General features: G+C 35.2%; 1 protein-coding gene across 2 annotated transcripts in view; it reads right to left on the minus strand.

Moving 5' to 3' along the window:
• The window catches only part of LOC132203053 (uncharacterized), a 31,257-nt gene extending 12,631 nt beyond the window's left edge, over positions 1 to 18,626 (minus strand). The window contains exons 1-2 of one of the 2 annotated variants that reach the window (XM_059630497.1): positions 18,490 to 18,626; positions 14,368 to 14,495 (exon numbers count right to left, since the gene is read on the minus strand). In XM_059630497.1, coding sequence (XP_059486480.1) covers positions 14,368 to 14,493 — 126 coding nt within the window. In that variant the 5' untranslated portion in view covers positions 14,494 to 14,495; positions 18,490 to 18,626. Of the gene's footprint in view, positions 1 to 8,077; positions 8,215 to 14,367; positions 14,496 to 18,489 lie in introns of those variants that run through there. The other variant, XM_059630498.1, reaches the window with a different exon arrangement.
• Positions 18,627 to 19,168: the final 542 nt, after the last annotated feature.

Below are 19,168 nucleotides of genomic sequence, written 5' to 3' on the forward strand. Positions count from 1 at the left end.
ACTTAGCAACCATACAACATGAAATAGACAATGGGGCTTTTAGTCAGGATGGAAGTAAACAAGAACTTATAGTTTTATATAAAAAGCACGATATCAAAATTGTACTCGTGTTTGTGAATTTCCAATTAGGCCTTATTCCAGTTACAAATCCAGTCTGCAAAATTTAGTCTCGGCAATTCAACGTCCGGTGACATTCACACGAACGGTAATTGCTGCTACGTATTTATTTCCCCCCGGGGCTCAATCTCTCATCAACATCTGAAACGAAAAAAGGACACCACACTACTACGCTTGCCTAATTGTGCTCTGTTGTGTACGCGTGCACCAAATATTGTACATAACGTGGCGGTGGTGGCGTTGATAATAAAGCACTAACTCTCGCATAAAACCCGCAATATTGATTCACTCCACCACTAAAAGCAACAGGGAATTGAAATTCACAAAAAAATAAAAAATACAGCTGGCGAGTAGTTTTAAATAAATTCTCGTCAGCTTTCCTCACTGATGTATGCATATTGTTAACATGCACCGTCGGCTGCAATCGATTTCTGCCATGCTCCTCCTCAGAATTAAAAATAGTCGACGGGAAAATGTATGAAAACTTTGTGAGTGCAATACAAGAAAAATGGCAAGCTCTTCATTTTTCCTGCAAGAAAAAAAATCGCCTCCAGCCTTCTGCGTGACATGGATAGAGAAGAAAAAAAGCGCCTTCAGGGCAGAGACGAGGCAGCGCATCTCTCGACTTCGGAAAAAATGTAGGTCGCAGCCGGGATATTTTGGTCGGAGTAGCCCCTGAGGGTGGCTGCCACCCTCGATCGTCCTCATGCTTATTCACCCTCACAGTTGCAGGTACGTATGTTTTATCTCCATACAGAAATATTTGAATTCAATCAAAAACGCGACGCAGACTTTCTTTTTTCTTTTGCCTCTCGTTCGTCACTTTATTCGCACGCTTTCCTCTCCAAACGACATGCAAATCAAGCAAATATTTGAAGAATTCTTTGATGCTCTCTCAGCCCTTCTGGCGCACCCGCTGCACGATCTGCCATATTGGCCCGAAATATTAGCAGCGTCTCCCTCTCTCTCTCTCTTCTTGAAAAGATGTATGTATTTCCGCTGTCAAATCCTCGTTTGCTCGTCGCAGAGTAAACTTCGGATCGCGTTTTCCCAGCGACGAAATGAGAGAAATTCGCCGCAGATGATCCTCCCTTTTCGTTCAACAGATATTGCGGCGATGGAGATTGAATGAAAAGCATTTTCATTGAAAACGCTGAGACGCGTGAAACGAGTTTCAAAACTTGACCCACATATATTACTTGTTTTCTTTTTCTTTTTAAGTTTAAAAATGATGCTGACACAATGTAGATATTTGGAATCCAAATGTATGACAAGATTTATTTTCTATTTACAAATTGTTAAAAAAAAAAGAAATTTTTAGTGCTGCTGAGTGCTGCAATTGTTCTCAGATTTGTCACCAAATATTGCATAATTTGGTAATTTTTGCTACCAAAATGTGTTTTTAATAAAATTGAATATTGGAAATATGGGTTTGTTTTACAAATAATTCTAACTCAAAATTATCATTTTGGGTCAAAAATTAAAATAAATTTTTACATTTAGGAATATCTAATAAAATATAATTTGGTTTAAAATCCACGTTATCTTTTTAATTTGAAATTATCAGGAGCAGTCATCTAAGCGTTCGAATACACTGAAAAGTAATTGATTTGTCCTTATCTAAACCAGATCTAAACTGACCAGTACGGAAATATGGAAGCAACATCTGTTAAAATCAATTCTTTTATTCAGCAACCCATGTAACGTTGCTTCTCCAGTTTTCAATATTAAATATCTGCATGTAATGTAAGGATACTAAAAGGATAATAAAAATGGTATTGAAAAAGCAATAGCAAAATACTATTTATCATGTGAAATAGGTGGATAATAACGTCTACCAGTTGAGAAAATGTATTTCAGTTTTTATTTTTAGCTATTTATTTCATGTTTCCCAAAGAATTTAATGTTAAATGCATTATTTTTTTGCAATTAATTTGCCTGCTCAATAAATATATTAATTAAAAAATATTATATTTAATAAATTTTTATTAGAAGTAACATGGAATATTAAAAAATAATAATTATTTATTTTATCTGCATTTAATTCAGTTAATAAAGTAAAAATATTTATGCGAAACGTATTTTGCATGCCAAATGATTACATTAAATAATAGATAAATTAACACAACAATTATGATTTATATTTAACACTTTCGCTTGCAGGCTAAAATTTTTATAAGACCTCAAATTATGTCAGTGGCAAATCTGAGGAATTCGCATGACGTCAATTGCTTACAGGGTTGGATAACGATTCTCCCCAACCCCATTTTTGCAGCATTCAACCCTCGTCACTCGCTTCAGGGGTGTCTGCTAATTTCTGCAAAGTCGCTTTAGGCGTGTCGCGGCGCGAGAGTTTAATTTTTAATCAGCTCATCTACATTTTAGAAAATGCAAGTTACTCCTCGTGAGTCTCCATCTCTCGCATCCGGAGCGCAGCCCAACGCCGACGCTCGCGTGTTAATTAAAGTTGAAAGACTCTCAAAGCACTTTATTACTTATTCAAGAGACACCCTCTCACACAAAAGTTAAGACAGAACGTAGAGGCACTGCTCTCGAATGGCAAATTCAATTTTGCGATTTGCATTGCAGTAAAAGGTGATCTCGATTGTTTTGAATCAAATAAAAATAATTCTTGCGAAGTTTAAAGCTAAAGATCTCTACAAATGCATTAATATGGCGAAAACATTTAAAACTTGATTAAACACAAACTAAATAATATTACATAAATATTCGAGACACATCTTCTATCTTGTAGTTTTTTTATATATTTTATTTGCATTTAAAAACATTATTTGCTTTTCTACATCAGGAAAAAAAATTAAACTGCATCATTGAAAAAGAGAAACACACAAGAAAAATTAAATTCAATTAATATTGTCTTGTTAAGCAAGCCCTGTCTCAGATGACGCGGCGTTGCTCCTATTCATGAAGTTATTGATTTTGTTCACTATCAATTCAAAAGAAAAAATTGTTGTCACTTTGTGTTTGGTAACCAAATTTATTTATATTTTACTTCTTTCAAACTTCTGTATCAGTACATCAATTTCTCAGCACAACCGGAAGAAAATTGATAAGGATCTGCTGCGAGGCGGAAAAGTCGTGAACGCGATTGGCTCCGTTTGAAGTTTGTTTCGCACCTGCGACTCACATTCGACATGACAGCGAAGAAGAAGTGCCAACTTGGAATAATGAGAAACGCCGCCGTGTCGTTTGTTTGTTAACTACGCCTGTCTTTCTCTCGAGAGTAAGAGAGAGACACACAGCAAAGCGCACGACAAGAGGAGCACAAGGAGGAAAAGTCAAGTGCCTTCCAAGTTTTTCCTCCCTTGCACGGATCTCTCTCTCTCTCATTTACCTTGGGCCAAATGTGGCCAGAGAGAGAGAGGAAGGAAAAACAACTGCGGGAGTCCTCATTCATCTGCACGTTATTTTTCCTTGGTTAATTAGCAGAGGTACGACACCTCTGTGGTTAGCGCGACCGCCCACTCGAGCGAGGGTCATTCGCCGAATGGATCCGTTCCGCAAACAAATTCGATTGTCAAGGGGCCCCGCCGCCTTTCACATAAAATCCAACGGCTAAAACAAACACACATAGCGAGCGAGTGTGCATTTCCCATCTTTATTTGCATAATCTCTCAACTAACACGCCGCCGGCCTTATAATTATTATTGCAGACAAGCCAGCGCGCACTGGGTATTTACGATGTGAGCTCTGCAAACGACGCGAATGCCTTCTTTATTAACGCGCCCGGCTTTGGAAGATAATTAATTAATTTACGAGCGCCTGGCACAATTTTTTCTGTCTTGCGACCGTAAAAATGATGTATTTTGGGAATTTTCAGCCTTATTTAAAATGCACCACTTTATTTAAACCACCAAAACCTCCCTGATCGATGAAATGAATTTTATTATAAAATAAATAAAAAATTATAACAGTGAAAAATATGCAATTGGAAACCTAATGTGCTAATTAATCAAATGGCATGATATGAAGTTTTCCAAATGGACTGTCCCGACCTCCTTAATAAAAATGAAATTGCTTTAAAATATAAAGATGGGCATTTTGTAATATGTTCATGAGACATATTAATATGTCTCAAGAAATTATAATTCAATTTGTGGGATTTATTCAAAATAAAATTTGTAATTAAAAATTTAATATTTAATAAAATTAATACTTGTCTTGATAATTGCTTCTCGGAAAAAATGAGGCGCCTCAATTATGAATGATGATGCATTAAACTCATGCTTATATATCAATATTTGTGAGATCTGAGGGAGGATTAAGGATTAACGCAACAGTCAAGGCTATGGGTTTACCGCTTTTTTGATAACTCTGCCGGCTTTAAGTAGAGCAAAAGCCAAATATAGGAAATATTCATTATATGCATCACAATTTGTCAGACTTTTATCCTATCTCCCATTTCTAATTACATATCCTACCAAGTACTTATTTTATTTCTATTGCATTTTGCTTACTGCAGTTTGGCACTAAATATAATTTAATTTTAGTCTCAATTAATCAATTTTCAAAGGGAACTACAAATATTTAATTTATTGGTAATAAATCCAGAATTTATACATCTGGATGTATATTTCATGATGTATTTTTGTTCATCTCTCAATAAATCTTTAAAAAAAAAGACGGTGGAAACTTTGATGTGCCCTGGAAATATTTAATTTGAACTACTATTAATTTCCTTTTGCGTGTTCAATACTGTCAAAACGCAACGCAGTCTCAAGTATTATACAGTAATATATCAACGCTCTCACAACACCCCTGATTGTGAAACTAAACGTTTCTGCCGCCGTGATTTTGATCGTTAATGACGTTTTTATCTGCAGGCTACATCAAGTCAAACGCAAAACTTTGTACATATATGAAAGAGATGCATCCGTCGTGTTTTTGACAGCTTGGTACAAAAAAAAAAATGAATTCTGAAGACTGTGTCTTGACTTTGACCGTGGGAAATTGCAATCATAGGTAATTTATCTAAAAAACAAACGTTTTGATACACAGAAATCTCGTGCCAGAGAGGCATCAAATGCAAAAATCATTGTTTATAATATGTACTTGTTAGTTTTTTTATGCATATTTTAGGTGAATGTAAATCAAAATAAGGGCAATCCTTGAATCAGCTCTAAGGAGGCTAACATTACACATATGAGGAAAACTTCCTCTCTTGAATACAAAAATTAATTTTGAAATCTATGTGAGTAAAATAACGAAGACAAAATAAAACAGTCCAAAATAAACGATAAAAGTATTGCAAAATTTTTTTATTTACAATTAGTATTAGTATGTATTCATTCCTTAAAATTTATCCTCCAGATGCTAAAATTTTAATATGAAATAGGAGTTTCATTTTTTATTAATTAATTTTCATCAATATATATATATATATATATATATATATATATATATATATATATATATATATATTTTTTTTTTTCATATTTTTAAGGTGCATGCATCAAAATAGTACTTATTCTTCTCACCAGAACAGGTTTTATCGTCATTTAGAAAATATTCTACGGTTTTGTAATGTTTTTACTGGTTTTCTATAGAAATCTATAGAAAAATTAGATGAAAAATCTAACAAATGAACTCTACCTCACAAAACCACAAATCAATATTAAAACGCTGGAAACCTGATCAGCTATGAAACGCTGTCCTGCACGAAACAAAGATCGATGGTTTCTAGATGGCCGGTTTCCGAGTTTTTATTCACGCGAAATTACACAAATTTGTCGGGAAAACACAACAAACGACCGGAACTCAGGCGTCGGAGGGCGTGCAGCGTTTGATTGACGTGAGCCCCGCGGTGGGCAAACACACCCTCTGCCCAGCAATATGGGGGAGCGGAAAAGCTGCACAGCGATAAACTTTCGTCCTACTCCTTAATCAAGCGCTCCGTGGGTGACGGAATTGATTTTCAGTTTGCTGATGAGCAAATATTATTTCTGCAGCTTCACACGTGGGAGGAAAGGAAAGGCCGGTCAAGCAAGGCAAGAAAGTAGAGTGCAGCTTGTTGAGCAGATGTGCCACACTTGCTGCATAATTCGGCTAAACACAGAGAGACACGTTTTGCATAAAAGTAGGAGACCGACTGTAGTTGGATAGATAGGTCGTCCATCTCTGCAGGGATTTCACTTGCAAACTCGGCTGCTGTTACTCGTCCCTTGGAAAACTTTCCATGTTTTGCCAGCTTTTTACTTGCACACAGAAAAGCAGAACAAGTTTAAAGTAAATACATGTACGGTTGGCTTTTGAGTGCAAGGAAAACGAATATTATGTATTTTGATGAGCACATTCGACGCGGCTCACGGCTGCTCCAGAAAATTGCATGGAAAAATTCTGGTTGTTTAAAAATAGTACAAATTAAATTTTTTTTATTTTCTTAAAAAAATCCTTTCTTTGCAAATTTTGACTATTTTATAATATTTTCTCCTTTAACGCGGCTGCTGCTCGGCGAGTAGGCTTTGGAAAAACTTTTGCTTTCAAATTGGGCCTATGGCCTATGTATGAGTTTTAGTCAGTTATTTACTTGAGCTGAATGCCAATTCTCTCCCAATGTGACCTTTAAACTTCCTACATGACTAGATTGAATGTATTTAATGGAAAAATCAGTACTTTAAAAGGTTTTGGAACAAATATATAACATGCATTGAAATAAAAAACGACTCACCAAACCTTTAAAAAAAACATTTATTTGTTTGGAAAAACTTTACATGGGACTTTTGAAACTCGAATTTGATTCTTAAAATTAGTGGTATTTGATAAAAACTGAATTTGTCCAAGAGCGTAAGAATTATACATTGCTTATTTTCCAAAATTTGTGAAAACAATTCAGGTAGATCACTTTTGGTCACCTGTTGGCGCTCCCACTAATTTTATTCAAGTTCGATGACGGCTTGAATTCAAGCTAAGCGATTTTATGTTAATTTTTTTAACCACTTTAAACCAGGTTGTAAGTATGTAATTTAACATTAAGCAAATTTTTCAATAATGTTTTAAAAACAAAAATTTCGAGTTAAAATATAGATAAAACTTTGAAAATTTACAAGAATTTTTCTCTTAATTTCTTTGTTACTTTGAATAGTAAATATTTTTGCCTTGCTATGATTGAAAATGAGAGAACGATGGAGTGATACTATGTCTATGCCTAAATAAACGTCTAGAAGCGACAAAACCAACATATTAAAAGAACCTTTTTTTTTTTTTTTTTTTTAAAAAAAACTCCATTTTTAAATAATGTATCAACCGAAAACGTCTTTTCTTTTGGTTAAGTCGTCTTAAAAACTATCGAAGAACCAAGACAGATGAACAATTTGGCTTTGCTGAGGTCTATTCAAATACAAAATTAAATTATGTTATTTTATTCTTGCTGCTCGTTTGTCTAAATAGGCACAGAAGATGTTCAGAATGGCCGTTCATGAATTTAAAAGCAAAAATTTTAATAATGTGCAACGGTGATTTATTTAAAATAATTATATTTATTTTATATAAATTTTATTTTAATACATATAGATTAAGATTAGTAATGTTAAAATAAATGGGATCCTATATCAAATTAGTTTTTTAGAACTGAACTAGTACTCATTGGAAGTACAAATTATTTTCTAAAACAAATTGAAAGGAAAAAATATTAAAAACATTGATTTGACTTCTTATCCTTTTCAAAAGTAAAAAATATAACCATAATATAATATTTACTAATATAAATAAAAATAAATGATTAAACTGGATTTAAATTGCTAAATTATTATTAAATTAATTATATATTTAAATTTCAAAGTAACTAATAATAAGTTGTAAATTGATATATTTATATAAATTTTCTTAGGCGAAAATAGTGAGAAACGGGTGAGAAAGTGTCATGCTGTGCCCAATAAAGGCCATTACGGAATTGGACCAAAAAAGTCGAGAGCAATAAGTGAGGAACGTGCTTTTGGCATACCGCGTGCGCCTTGACGGGCGTTTGGTGGTCTGCAGCAGCGGCGGCCGAGTCGTGACCCGCGGTCGACATGGGGCCGGCGAGTGCTGGCGGCAGCCGAGTGAGCCGAGCGGGCAGCACCTGCCCTGCTTCTTCTTCAGGTGAGATCACGCGAGCGACTAAGGCTAAGCATCGCCGTGGCGCGCGCCCGGCCTGACACTTTCTAATTCACACCGAGCGACGCGTGCGCCCCGAAATTAGCCCCCGTGTTTATGTGTACTAAAGTTGAGGGTGTTTTAATCTCCTTTTAGGCGCACGTTTGATGCTCCACTGACAAAGCCTACTTTAAGCCGCGTGCCGCCGCCAAAATTGAACGAAAGGCTCATGTTTATGCTAACAAGTAACGTGGGATGAGATTTCCAGTCTTCAATTTAAATTCCCGGCATAAATGCTTGAAATTTGTATTGTATTCACCATTTCATGTTTGCATTTTATTGGGCATTGGCAAAATTAAAGTTTGACCTCTCGCAAAATGTTCTGTAGCAGAATATCAGCAATCTTTATTTCTACATTTTCAGTATCGTTTTTCGGAGGTATGAAATGAGCAGAAAAAATATCGCTTTTGCGTTCAAATTCTTATTTAATCAAAAACATCTTAAATAATCTTACGCATTAGCTTGCGAATAGAAAAAAAAATAATGAGCCATAAAATGATTCGCGCTTAAAAGGGACTGACTTGAAATATGCATAAGTATTCATTAGTAGCTACTTAATGAACATTTCAAGTCTCTCGCACTTCCCTAAGCGCGGAACTTTTTATTATGGCTCAATCTAATGCATTTTTATAATTCTTGATTGTGAATTTCAACATTCAACGTTAAAATGATTTTTGTCCTATACAAATAAAGAGGAAAAATGGAAAATTAAATAACTAAAAAAAACCTATCAAGGAAAAGCAAACTTGTCCTTATATTCAAACAATGAATCAAAAACTCTTTTGTAAATTTTGATTTATGTTTCGACCTACACCAAAAGTGAGCTCCCTATTATTTTTAGAATATAGAATTCCTCGTTAATAAGAAAAAGAATTAATACATTTCATTGAATTTATTGCTTAGGACTTTTAAATTACCAATTCAATCATGTCTTGGAGAGCAAGCGACAAATTATAATCTCATTTTTCTGTAAAATAATTTTAACTAACTATATATTATATTATCAAGAAATAAATAATACTTTTAAAAACATATCTGGCATTTCATTTATTTAAATTTTATATTATATATTAATTAGCTTATTAAAACCTTATATACAATTTTTTTTACTTCTTTAAATGTATTTTTATAAATATTAATAGCTATTGAAGCTCTTGTCAGATTTATGTAACATAAAGAATTTAATGTGTGGAACTCCAACACTAACTACTGTATAATTGGTGATAAGTACCCAGTAGTCTCCAGATATCAACGAATTTCCCTGTATCAGATTAAAACATTTTAATATAAATCAAAACTAAAAAAGAAAACAATTCCTCTCCGATTTATTCTTCCCGGTAAAATACAAAATATATTTCATTGTAAAATTAGAAAGGGAAGGGTACCGTCACTAGCAAATATGGGCTAAAACGCCCGACACGAAAAGATAATTATAGCCGCAGCGGTGAGTAAATATAAGCATGGGCCTATTTGTCAAAGAGAAGGAATAGGTGCTACTTTGTTCAATTAATATAGAATAATGCAAACATATTAGCAGCAAAGAAAATAATCCATTACAGATAAAACCATTTGATAATTTTTAGAAAGCCAATAAATTTGTACTGAATTGAACACGTAACTTAAAACAAGTTACTTAGTGTCCCCATCAAAAGATGGAAAATATAACAAGAGACATGCATACTTTTGCCCAGATTTGAGGCGTCCAAAGTGCTGAACCAGTTTCATTCTAATTGGAAAGGGTTTTAGGTTAGGAAGTTTCTTAATTAGATTAATCTGATCTCTCGGATTTTTTTCATTTATTGATTATATAAGTACATAGCTTACCTCTCATGAAAAAAACTATTCATTTAATCATAAATCTGTGATTGTGTTTTTATCAAATTTGATTGGATTTACTACTTTGGATTTTTTTAAATTCTGAATTCAACCTTATCTTGGAGAGCAAGTGACAAAATTTAATCTCATCTCGTAATGTTTTTTGCCTAACGAGTTAGCAAAGAGTGACAAGAATGACGCTCATCAAAAACTCTACCCCTGCGCTCACCCTATACTTTGGCAATGATAATAATACAACGGAAACTTTGCAACCCTTCATTTGTGGTTCAAAGTGGCCGAGTTATGGCTCGTTTTAATTTGCGGGTCTGGCATAGGGGCTCGTTAAAAGCGCGGGCGGTGCTTCTCTTGTGTTATTTGGCCGGGGCGGAAGAGTTTTGTGTGCGCACACGTTGGCTTTTAATGCGCATATGTATGGGCCGGAATTTGACGAGCGGCTGTTACCTTTCAACTTTACGTTATGTGCGGGGCTAATTTCGCGCTCCGAGGACAGATGGGGTGCTATAGCTGCCATGCCAGAGGGGTGTTTTGGGGGTGTTATACGATTATTCGCGAGGAATGTCTGTCTTCCTGCTGCTTTTATGCTGCGAGACAGATTTCCCAACCAAGTGATACTTCACAAGTTTAATGCGTGCCGTGAAAATGTGTAATTATATCCCATCCAAGGAAATTTTGTAACTGGATAGGTGTCGTTGAAAAAGATTGGGAATATTTCGTGGGACCATCAAAATGCATTTTAAAAAGGAAGAATAACTAAATACTCGGCGCCCCGGGTCTAACTTAGGGTTGGAAGCTAAAATTTATAGACCGCAGATAGCAGTAGTCAGAAAATTTAAAAATTATTGAAAATGAAAATTAGTTTGTTATAAATTGAGGTCTGCCTGGTCTAGTATTTTCACTCTTCAGACCTACAGAATTTGAAATTTCTAGACCAAGTAGACCATAAAAAATTGTCATCTAAATTTTTTTTCAAAATATGCGACTACCGAAAACCTCGGCGGGTCAAACTTAGGTCTGGAAGCTAAAATTATTAGACCGCAGATAGCAGTAGTCGGAAAATTTAAAAAAAATATTGAAAATTAAAATTAGTCTGTTATAAATTGAGGTCTGTCTGGACTAGCATTTTCACACTGTAGACCCACAGAATTTGAAATTTCTAGACCAAGTAGACCTTAAAAAATTGTCATCTAAATTTTTTTTCAAAATATGCGACTACCGAAAACCTCGGCGGGTCAAACTTAGGTCTGGAAGCTAAAATTATTAGACCGCAGATAGCAGTAGTCGGAAAATTTAAAAAAATTATTGAAAATTAAAATTAGTCTGTTATAAATTGAGGTCTGTCTGGACTAGCATTTTCACTCTGTAGACCCACAGAATTTGAAATTTCTAGACCAAGTAGACCTTAAAAAATTGTCATCTAAATTTTTTTTCAAAATATGCGACTACCGAAAACCTCGGCGGGTCAAACTTAGGTCTGGAAGCTAAAATTATTAGACCGCAGATAGCAGTAGTCGGAAAATTTAAAAAAATTATTGAAAATTAAAATTAGTCTGTTATAAATTGAGGTCTGTCTGGACTAGCATTTTCACTCTGTAGACCCACAGAATTTGAAATTTCTAGACCAAGTAGACCTTAAAAAATTGTCATCTAAATTTTTTTTCAAAATATGCGACTATTGAATATTGTTCATAATTGATATGTATAAAAATTAAATGTGTGTGTTTTTTTTAATTACCTGCTGAAATTACAACGATATTATTGCTTTTTCAATTTTCTTTTAATCGACCTTAAATAGCATAAACCCTTTCTTCTCTTTTTTCCAATTTAAAATTTTTTGTATCGACCGAGAAGAATAAATAATAATAATAATATAACTACAGAAATTGATTAAGCCTTTTTACTTTAAAAAATATAATAAGCCTTATTAGGCCTTATATAGTCTATTGAATAGCCTAAATAGACTGAAGTTATAATTTTAATATATTCAAGTTTTATTTTCTATGAAAAAAAAATGTTAATTTCTTTGGAAGTACCAAGAGCGGCCTCATATTATCTAAAAAAAGTTTTGACGATCAGCCCATAAACTAAAATTATAGGCCGCTAAGATTGCAATCACTAAAGCATGTGAGGTAGCTTGAAGCGATTATTATTTCATAACAAATCTATCCATTTTACATTTACTTGTCGAAATAAAAGTATAATATTGCGAATTTTTGGTCCAAATTTGAGAAATAAATTTGATTGCTCAAAAAGTTTCATTTTGCTCTTAAATATTCAAGTTTCTTCCATTTTGAAGAAGCTGACATTCATATGGAAAGAGGAAAGACAACGCTTTACTTTAACTTCAACGTGCAATACATTCAATAGTATTTTTGATTAAAAAGCTAGAAAACAAACATTTTCTACATTTTGATGGTGCATTTTTTTTAAAATGAAATTGTTATTCTTTTACAGCATTTTTTCTATTAATCGCTAATTTTTTTTGCCCTTTTTCAAAAAAACTTAAAACTTCAGAAAAAATCCCATGATATAATTTTTTATCTCGCAGATATTCGCTTCATGGTCCCAATCTCCTTCTTGAAGTTTGTAATGGTTAAATAGTTAATTATGATTCATGAGATTTCGCACGCCACATTCCCATCACTCCGTTACCACGCCGAGAGAGAATTCCCTTACAACGTTTTTAATTAATGGAGCACATCATCCCGCCAGTGCTATAAAAATTAATATAAATTAGCGCGAATAAAACGACGTCAAGCTGCTGGGAAAAAAAATTCCTCTCTCTCGGAGAAATGTGCGCGCGGATTTGCAAATCGCGTCGGGAAATATTGCTCTTTGTCACACATGCCGGGATTATTCGAAGGGCTGAATCGACAGCTCAGCTTTATGCGCGACCGACCATTGGGCGCGCACATGCGTTCGTTGCAAAGCCACGATAATTCCTGAGGCCTCTTCGGCTGAGAGCGGCTGTCACTGTAAACAAAGGCTCTGCACGGACGGCGCAGACCGACTGGAGAGAAACGACCGCTGTTGGTGCGCTTGATGATGAAGTGCATTATTAATGGCACGAATGCGCGCAGAATAAACACACGCCTTTTGTGTGCGAAAGAGTCGGGCAGCTTTCGTTGGTTGCTCTTTGAGCGGCCGCTGCACGGCACGCGAACGATATCAAATATTAATTTTTAATTTGTACAAAATTTCGACGGAAAGGGTATAGCAGTGACCGTGGGCTTGAGTACAGTAGTCGAGTTTTAAAGGCGCAATCACTTAACTGTGGAGATGTGTTTTTATGCTAATATGTCAGTTAATTAATTGAAATACTTTTCTTACTCTATTTTACATTTGCCAAAACTTAGAAATTTAGAACTGAATTAATCCATCCATTAAAATTCAAAAGAATAACGTCCGATTTGTAAAAAAGCTGCATTTGAAAATAAGTGGTTGAAGCGGTTGGAAATTTTCTGCGAAAATAAAATTTTCATAGATGTAAACACTGTATAGAAGAAATCCCAAATAATTGACAGATTTATTAGTTTTCTACTTTTTTTACCGGAAAAATCTTTGCAATATTGTTTTATGAATTATCTAAGGCAAACTTAGAAACTTTAAAACTTGGTTAATTATGTCCGGAACAATCTTCAAAATCTAACTTTTTCAGATCTTCACTAGGAAAATTTTAATCAATTTGTTTCAAAATATTGGGCTAGCAATTTTTAATATACTATCAAAACAAAATTAATTAATACCTTAAAGAAGAGATCAGATATGAGTGCAAAATAAACTTTTAAAATTTCATAGCAAAGCTGATTGAAATATTTACATGGTTGATTTTGTTCTGATTTAAAAATTTCCCCACTATTCATGTGCCCAAAAAAAGATATTATTTAGACCTCAAATAAGTTTTAAATAGAAAATGGGTCTGCAGGATTTTCTTTTTAATTTGCTGCTGTAAAATCTTGTGAAATATCCCGTTTCACAATCTAGATAATCATTTAATCTGCTCACAAACGTTATCTCAAAGCTGCAATCCTCGACCCTGCCAACCAAATACATAGAGCAGAGGCGACAAAGCTGGCGAGTTTCGTGCCCAGCGTAAAACTAATTGTTCAGCGAGAATAATCGTGACTTTTGCCAGGCGCTTTTGTGTTTCACCTGCTGCTCGCACGCTTTTCGCGTGTGTTGTACATATTAGTGAAAGTGCAGATTGTGAGCAGTACGGTGCGAGTAGGCCAAAGTTTATCTCTACACTACTTTATTCTAACTGACCTTTGATGGCTCTGCGTTTATGAGGTGCGAGGGGAAGTGCGAAGGGGTGGCCGGCCCTTGCAGACCTGTGTAGGAAGACCCTCTGCGACCAAGCACGATGGAGCGCCGACTGAATCTCTCCGACATGGCTGAAATGCAAAATAATTCGCTCTGTATCAAGAGTTAAAATACCATTTTTTTTGTAGCATGTAAAATAAATCAAAAAAATATAAGCAGGGATTTAAAAAGTTTATGAAGTAAAATTAACTATTGGTGTTTATCAAGGGCACTAAATTTAATGGAGATTTCTATATTTCAAATGTCATTTTTTAATTTGCTAAGAAGAAATTGAAAATAAAATAAATCACCCTAGGTTTGTAAATTTATAGTTAAATTATTAAATGTGTGATATTTTTAATTAATTTCTTTGTCATAATTTAAAAAAAACATGAGTGTTACATAATTTTTTTAAGTCATAATGCATAAACTTCTTGTGTTCTGGATTTTTAGTTATGTTTATTTTTTGCGACAGAAACAATTGAATTTTTGGTACATTCACAACATTTAATTTTAGGTGTGATGAAAGAAATACCATTAAATTTTTCTCCCACAGTTTCAAGAAAAACCAAGTTGCTTGCTATTTGCAAACATTTGGCTATATTGAAATAAGTTTACTTCATTCTCATTTTGAATTACATCCCTTGATGATACTTCCAACTTTCTGCACCCTGAGAAAAGTCGACCCCCTGCCCTCTCCGCGTCATCTCAACTCTGAGAAATAAGGAAAACAAGCAAGGGGACACTCCATGTACTCTCAAAATTTACCTTCGTCTACCCCAAACTTTTTCCAAATTTATCCAAATTAGTACTTTATAAAAATAACAAATTTTAAATTAAAATAAAAATTGGTATAACAATATTTCTTATTATTTTTTAAATTTATATGATATTTATTCTTTAATTGTATTTGTTTATAAAAATTATTAAAATAGAATATTCTTTACAACAAATTTTCTAACTGCTGCAAACTCTGTTTTAATAATATGTTATTTTGAATGTTAAGTTTATTGAAAAAATAAATATACTGTCAATTTCCAAAATTGATTGGGAAGAAGTTGCAGCTAACATTCCGTCAATGCAAAGTCTAATTTCAATTATTGTTATTCTTTCAATTTATTTTGGTACACAATTAATCAGTACACTGTACAAAGATGAGCTGAATTCAAATCTTACGCATAAAGAGTATCATCACACAAAAAAAATGTCAGAAAATATATATGAGAGCTATTATTTTACTGCATCTAGTGGCCTGGAATTAATGGCACACCTAACGGTAACTGATTATATTATCATGTTATTTTTATGGTATAATGTTTAAATTTCAATAGAAGAAGCATTTCATTGAGATAATATTAAAAAGGCTTTAAAATAAGGAAAATTAAACCTTGTAAAATTGTGATGTGAAATGAAATAAAATTATTGATCTGAAATATTTATGTAATTTTAGGTTGCTTAATAAGGCATATCGTTAAAAGTACATCAAATTAAATGCAATTATGATATTTTAACGTTGAAACATGAAAGCGAATTTGACGCTCAACACGCTCTGTGACTGTCTCTTTTTGCTCCCGTAAAAAAAAGTGTGCCACAAAAAATGTAAATGATCGCTGAGGGAAAACCGCACTCAACTCGCAAGGCCGATTTGGTTATGATACACGAAGCAAAAAGCAGCATCCGAGCGCTTAACGAGATTCGGCAATTACACAGGAGAACACGCACGCACATTATACTGGCGGGGCGGGTATTTATCAACAAACAAATATGGGCTGCTTTCATGCGGTCGGGGCCTGCGTATGTATCATTATCAAATCCGGCGGAGAGCTCCACAGAGAGAGGGTCAAATAAATCCTATTAAGAGATTTTGCGCTGGAAATGCACACCCAGCCTATTATGCGCACGGTGTAAAATCAGCATCGACCATTCATTTTGCCCGGCAGCGCTGCATTTCGCGCCCCGGTGGCGCTCGTCGGATGGAAATCAGCGAAATTCGTCGCACAATGGCTCTGCGGCTGCCGCTGGCTGGAGCACCGGCCGCCGCGAGCGAAAGCATTCTTGCTGCCGCTGCACTTTGACCTTTAGGTGCAAAAATGATATCACCGCAACTGGCGGCTGCCTGCCCTAGCTCGCTCTAATCCCGGAGCTCTTTTCACACAGACAGACGGACAGGGTGAGTGCGAATTTCATCCGTAATGCAGTTAATGCGAATTTCCTTCCATTGTTCACTCGGCGTTCTCCATTTTGAAAAAATAAAGCTGCGCGATGATGAAATCGCGGTTCGAAATCCTCTTTTGTAATTCAGCTGAATGTGGAAAGAGTTTTTGCTCAACGATTTCACTTGAATCACATCTGATTTACACCATAATTGCAAAATTCAAATTGATTTTGTATCTTTGCACAGTTTGAGATAATTTTGATACAAATGGCTACTCAAAAAAATTCAATTGTGATTTTATAATTTAATGTTGTTATAAGATTGGACGTTCTTTTACTATTTTTAATGCTGCTTATTTAAAAAAAAGTCTAGCTATTTATTACAGAAAAAGAATCGAGGGAATTGAAAAGAATCAAAACTAATCGAATCACTATTTCAAACCATAATTGTTTTTGTGTTTTTACAAAATTGGCTGGTATGAAAATTCGAAAATTTTATTCAGAATAAAATTGAAGGTCTTGAATAAAGTAAGCTTTAATACACAATATATTGTTTTTGGTAAAAATTGTGAAAAATACAATGTGGAATTAACCGTAAACAAGTTTCTGCTCTTCTGTTTTTGTTGTTGCTATTTTTTTTATTAAGCGGTAAATAAAAAAGCAATCTCCGGCTTCCCGCAGCTTTGTATTTTGAACTTAAAGAAAAAATCTAATAAATCATTACTCACGCTCTACTGTAAGCACAATCTCTCATTTTCCGAGAGAAGAGAGAGCAGTTTTCTACCATTAACTACATTCTCAAACACACTAATTTAAATTTGTCATTTGGTAACATTTGAAGACTCCCGGTAACTAGGAATATAAATAGTTAAATAATGTGGATTGTACAGGGACGGCAAGTTGGGTAGATTCGTTTCTTCTTGTGCAAGCTAGCTCCTAAAATTGTATGATGTCTTTATACATTTAATTATTTTATTTTAATTTTGCTATTTTCAAAGGAGCTTGGTTTCCATAAGCATTAATAATCGGCTTGCCTATTTCCTACACTTAGTTTTTAAAGTTTAATAGTTTAATTTTTCTAATATACTTAAATACTACCTGCATTTCTTTTAAAATAATATTTACGATCCGTTTTTAACTCACCAAAATGAACAGAGTTTGCCGAGAGCTGTTTCCTTTCAGAGGTTTAAAAAATCAATACTCCTTCAAGAAGTGAAAGTTAAATTTACTTTTGAGTGAAGCAGCTGATTAAAAAAGAGAGTGAACAAACGCAAGTGAGATTGGCTTTGAATAAACAAGGAGTAATAACTTGAGACGTGGCATTTAATCTACTCGTAATACTAACCGGCTCAAAAAATTAGCCTGGAATTAGTGCAGTGAGTGAGAAAATATGCAATTAAGTGGTCGGTCGGAAACGAGTTCTCGCACTCACGAAATACAAACTAATCCACTACTCTCTCATTTCCGTTGTGCAAACAACACTCTTGATCCGGCGCAAGCCTATCTATATAATGCATATTAAAACGGCGGCGGAACACACACACACCAGAGAGAGTGAATCGATATCGGCACTCGCGAATTAATCCCCGAGAAAGGCAGCAGGAGAGAAACTATGCGCGGCGAACACCACATGACGCTGTCAAATTAGGTCGCTTAAAATATGTGCGTCGATTTGACAATTGTCCGAATTTGCGCCGGCGTGTTAGCCGCGGGCCAATATGACTCCCCCGGCCCAAAACGAGGAAATGACATCCGTCACGTTATCGCAATTTTGGAACCACCCTCGGAAGCCGGCAAAAAAATTTATGAAAAAAAAGACGGAGAGCCCCGGACCGACCGGATATGGAGTGACAGCGGCGGATGATGGAAAAGTAGCAAGTTGGGTTTGTGCAGTTGGGTTTTGATGGGCGGGAGGATAAATTATTCAGCTACCTGCAGGTGCTTAACGAGTCCATGTCATGAAAAGCATCTTCGTGAGAGAGAGCCAGTCTGGTGCTGCTGCTGCAAGAGAGAGTATAAAAAAGAACAGGGCTCGCCGGCAAAGGCAGCCCTCGCGCAAGGGCGGATCGAGCCCAACTGCTGGCCAGACGGCGTGGAGCCTCCAACTCGACGCCAGCGCCACACTTGTTATTTCTCAGACCTTTCGGCGACGACGCTCGGAAAACCCGTAAAAAAAGAATACTTGCATCGATTCGAACTTCCTCAAAACGCGTTTCCCTTTCCCGCTTTAATAATGGGGAGCGAATGGGATTACTCGAGGATTTGTGTCAGGTAGAGGTGGGCAGGTGGGGATGCTCTCTCGGCGGACTTTATACTTGCTTGCTTTCCTTCTCTCTTTCTTTCTTCGCTTTTCGCCTGCTGCCGCCGTCAGAACAATGAATAAAAATGCGGGCCGTCCTTTTTGCGGCAACAGCAGCCACCTCTCTCTGGCTGAAAAAGCGCCAGAAAGAAAAAAGAGAGCGGTGAAGGGAACAACAGGCTTCTCGGTTGAGAAGGAAAATGGAAAATGGATATGTGTACAAGAGGGTAATTTTATTTCCGTGGCTTTTAAACATGAGACTTCCGTAACGCCCGCATTTAAAAGTGCGTGCACGTTGAGGGAGTTTTCGTT

Source organism: Neocloeon triangulifer, unplaced genomic scaffold, assembly GCF_031216515.1.
Source record: "Neocloeon triangulifer isolate White Clay Creek 2 clone unplaced genomic scaffold, ASM3121651v1 ptg000017l, whole genome shotgun sequence".
NCBI classification, from domain to species: Eukaryota; Metazoa; Arthropoda; class Insecta; order Ephemeroptera; family Baetidae; genus Neocloeon; species Neocloeon triangulifer.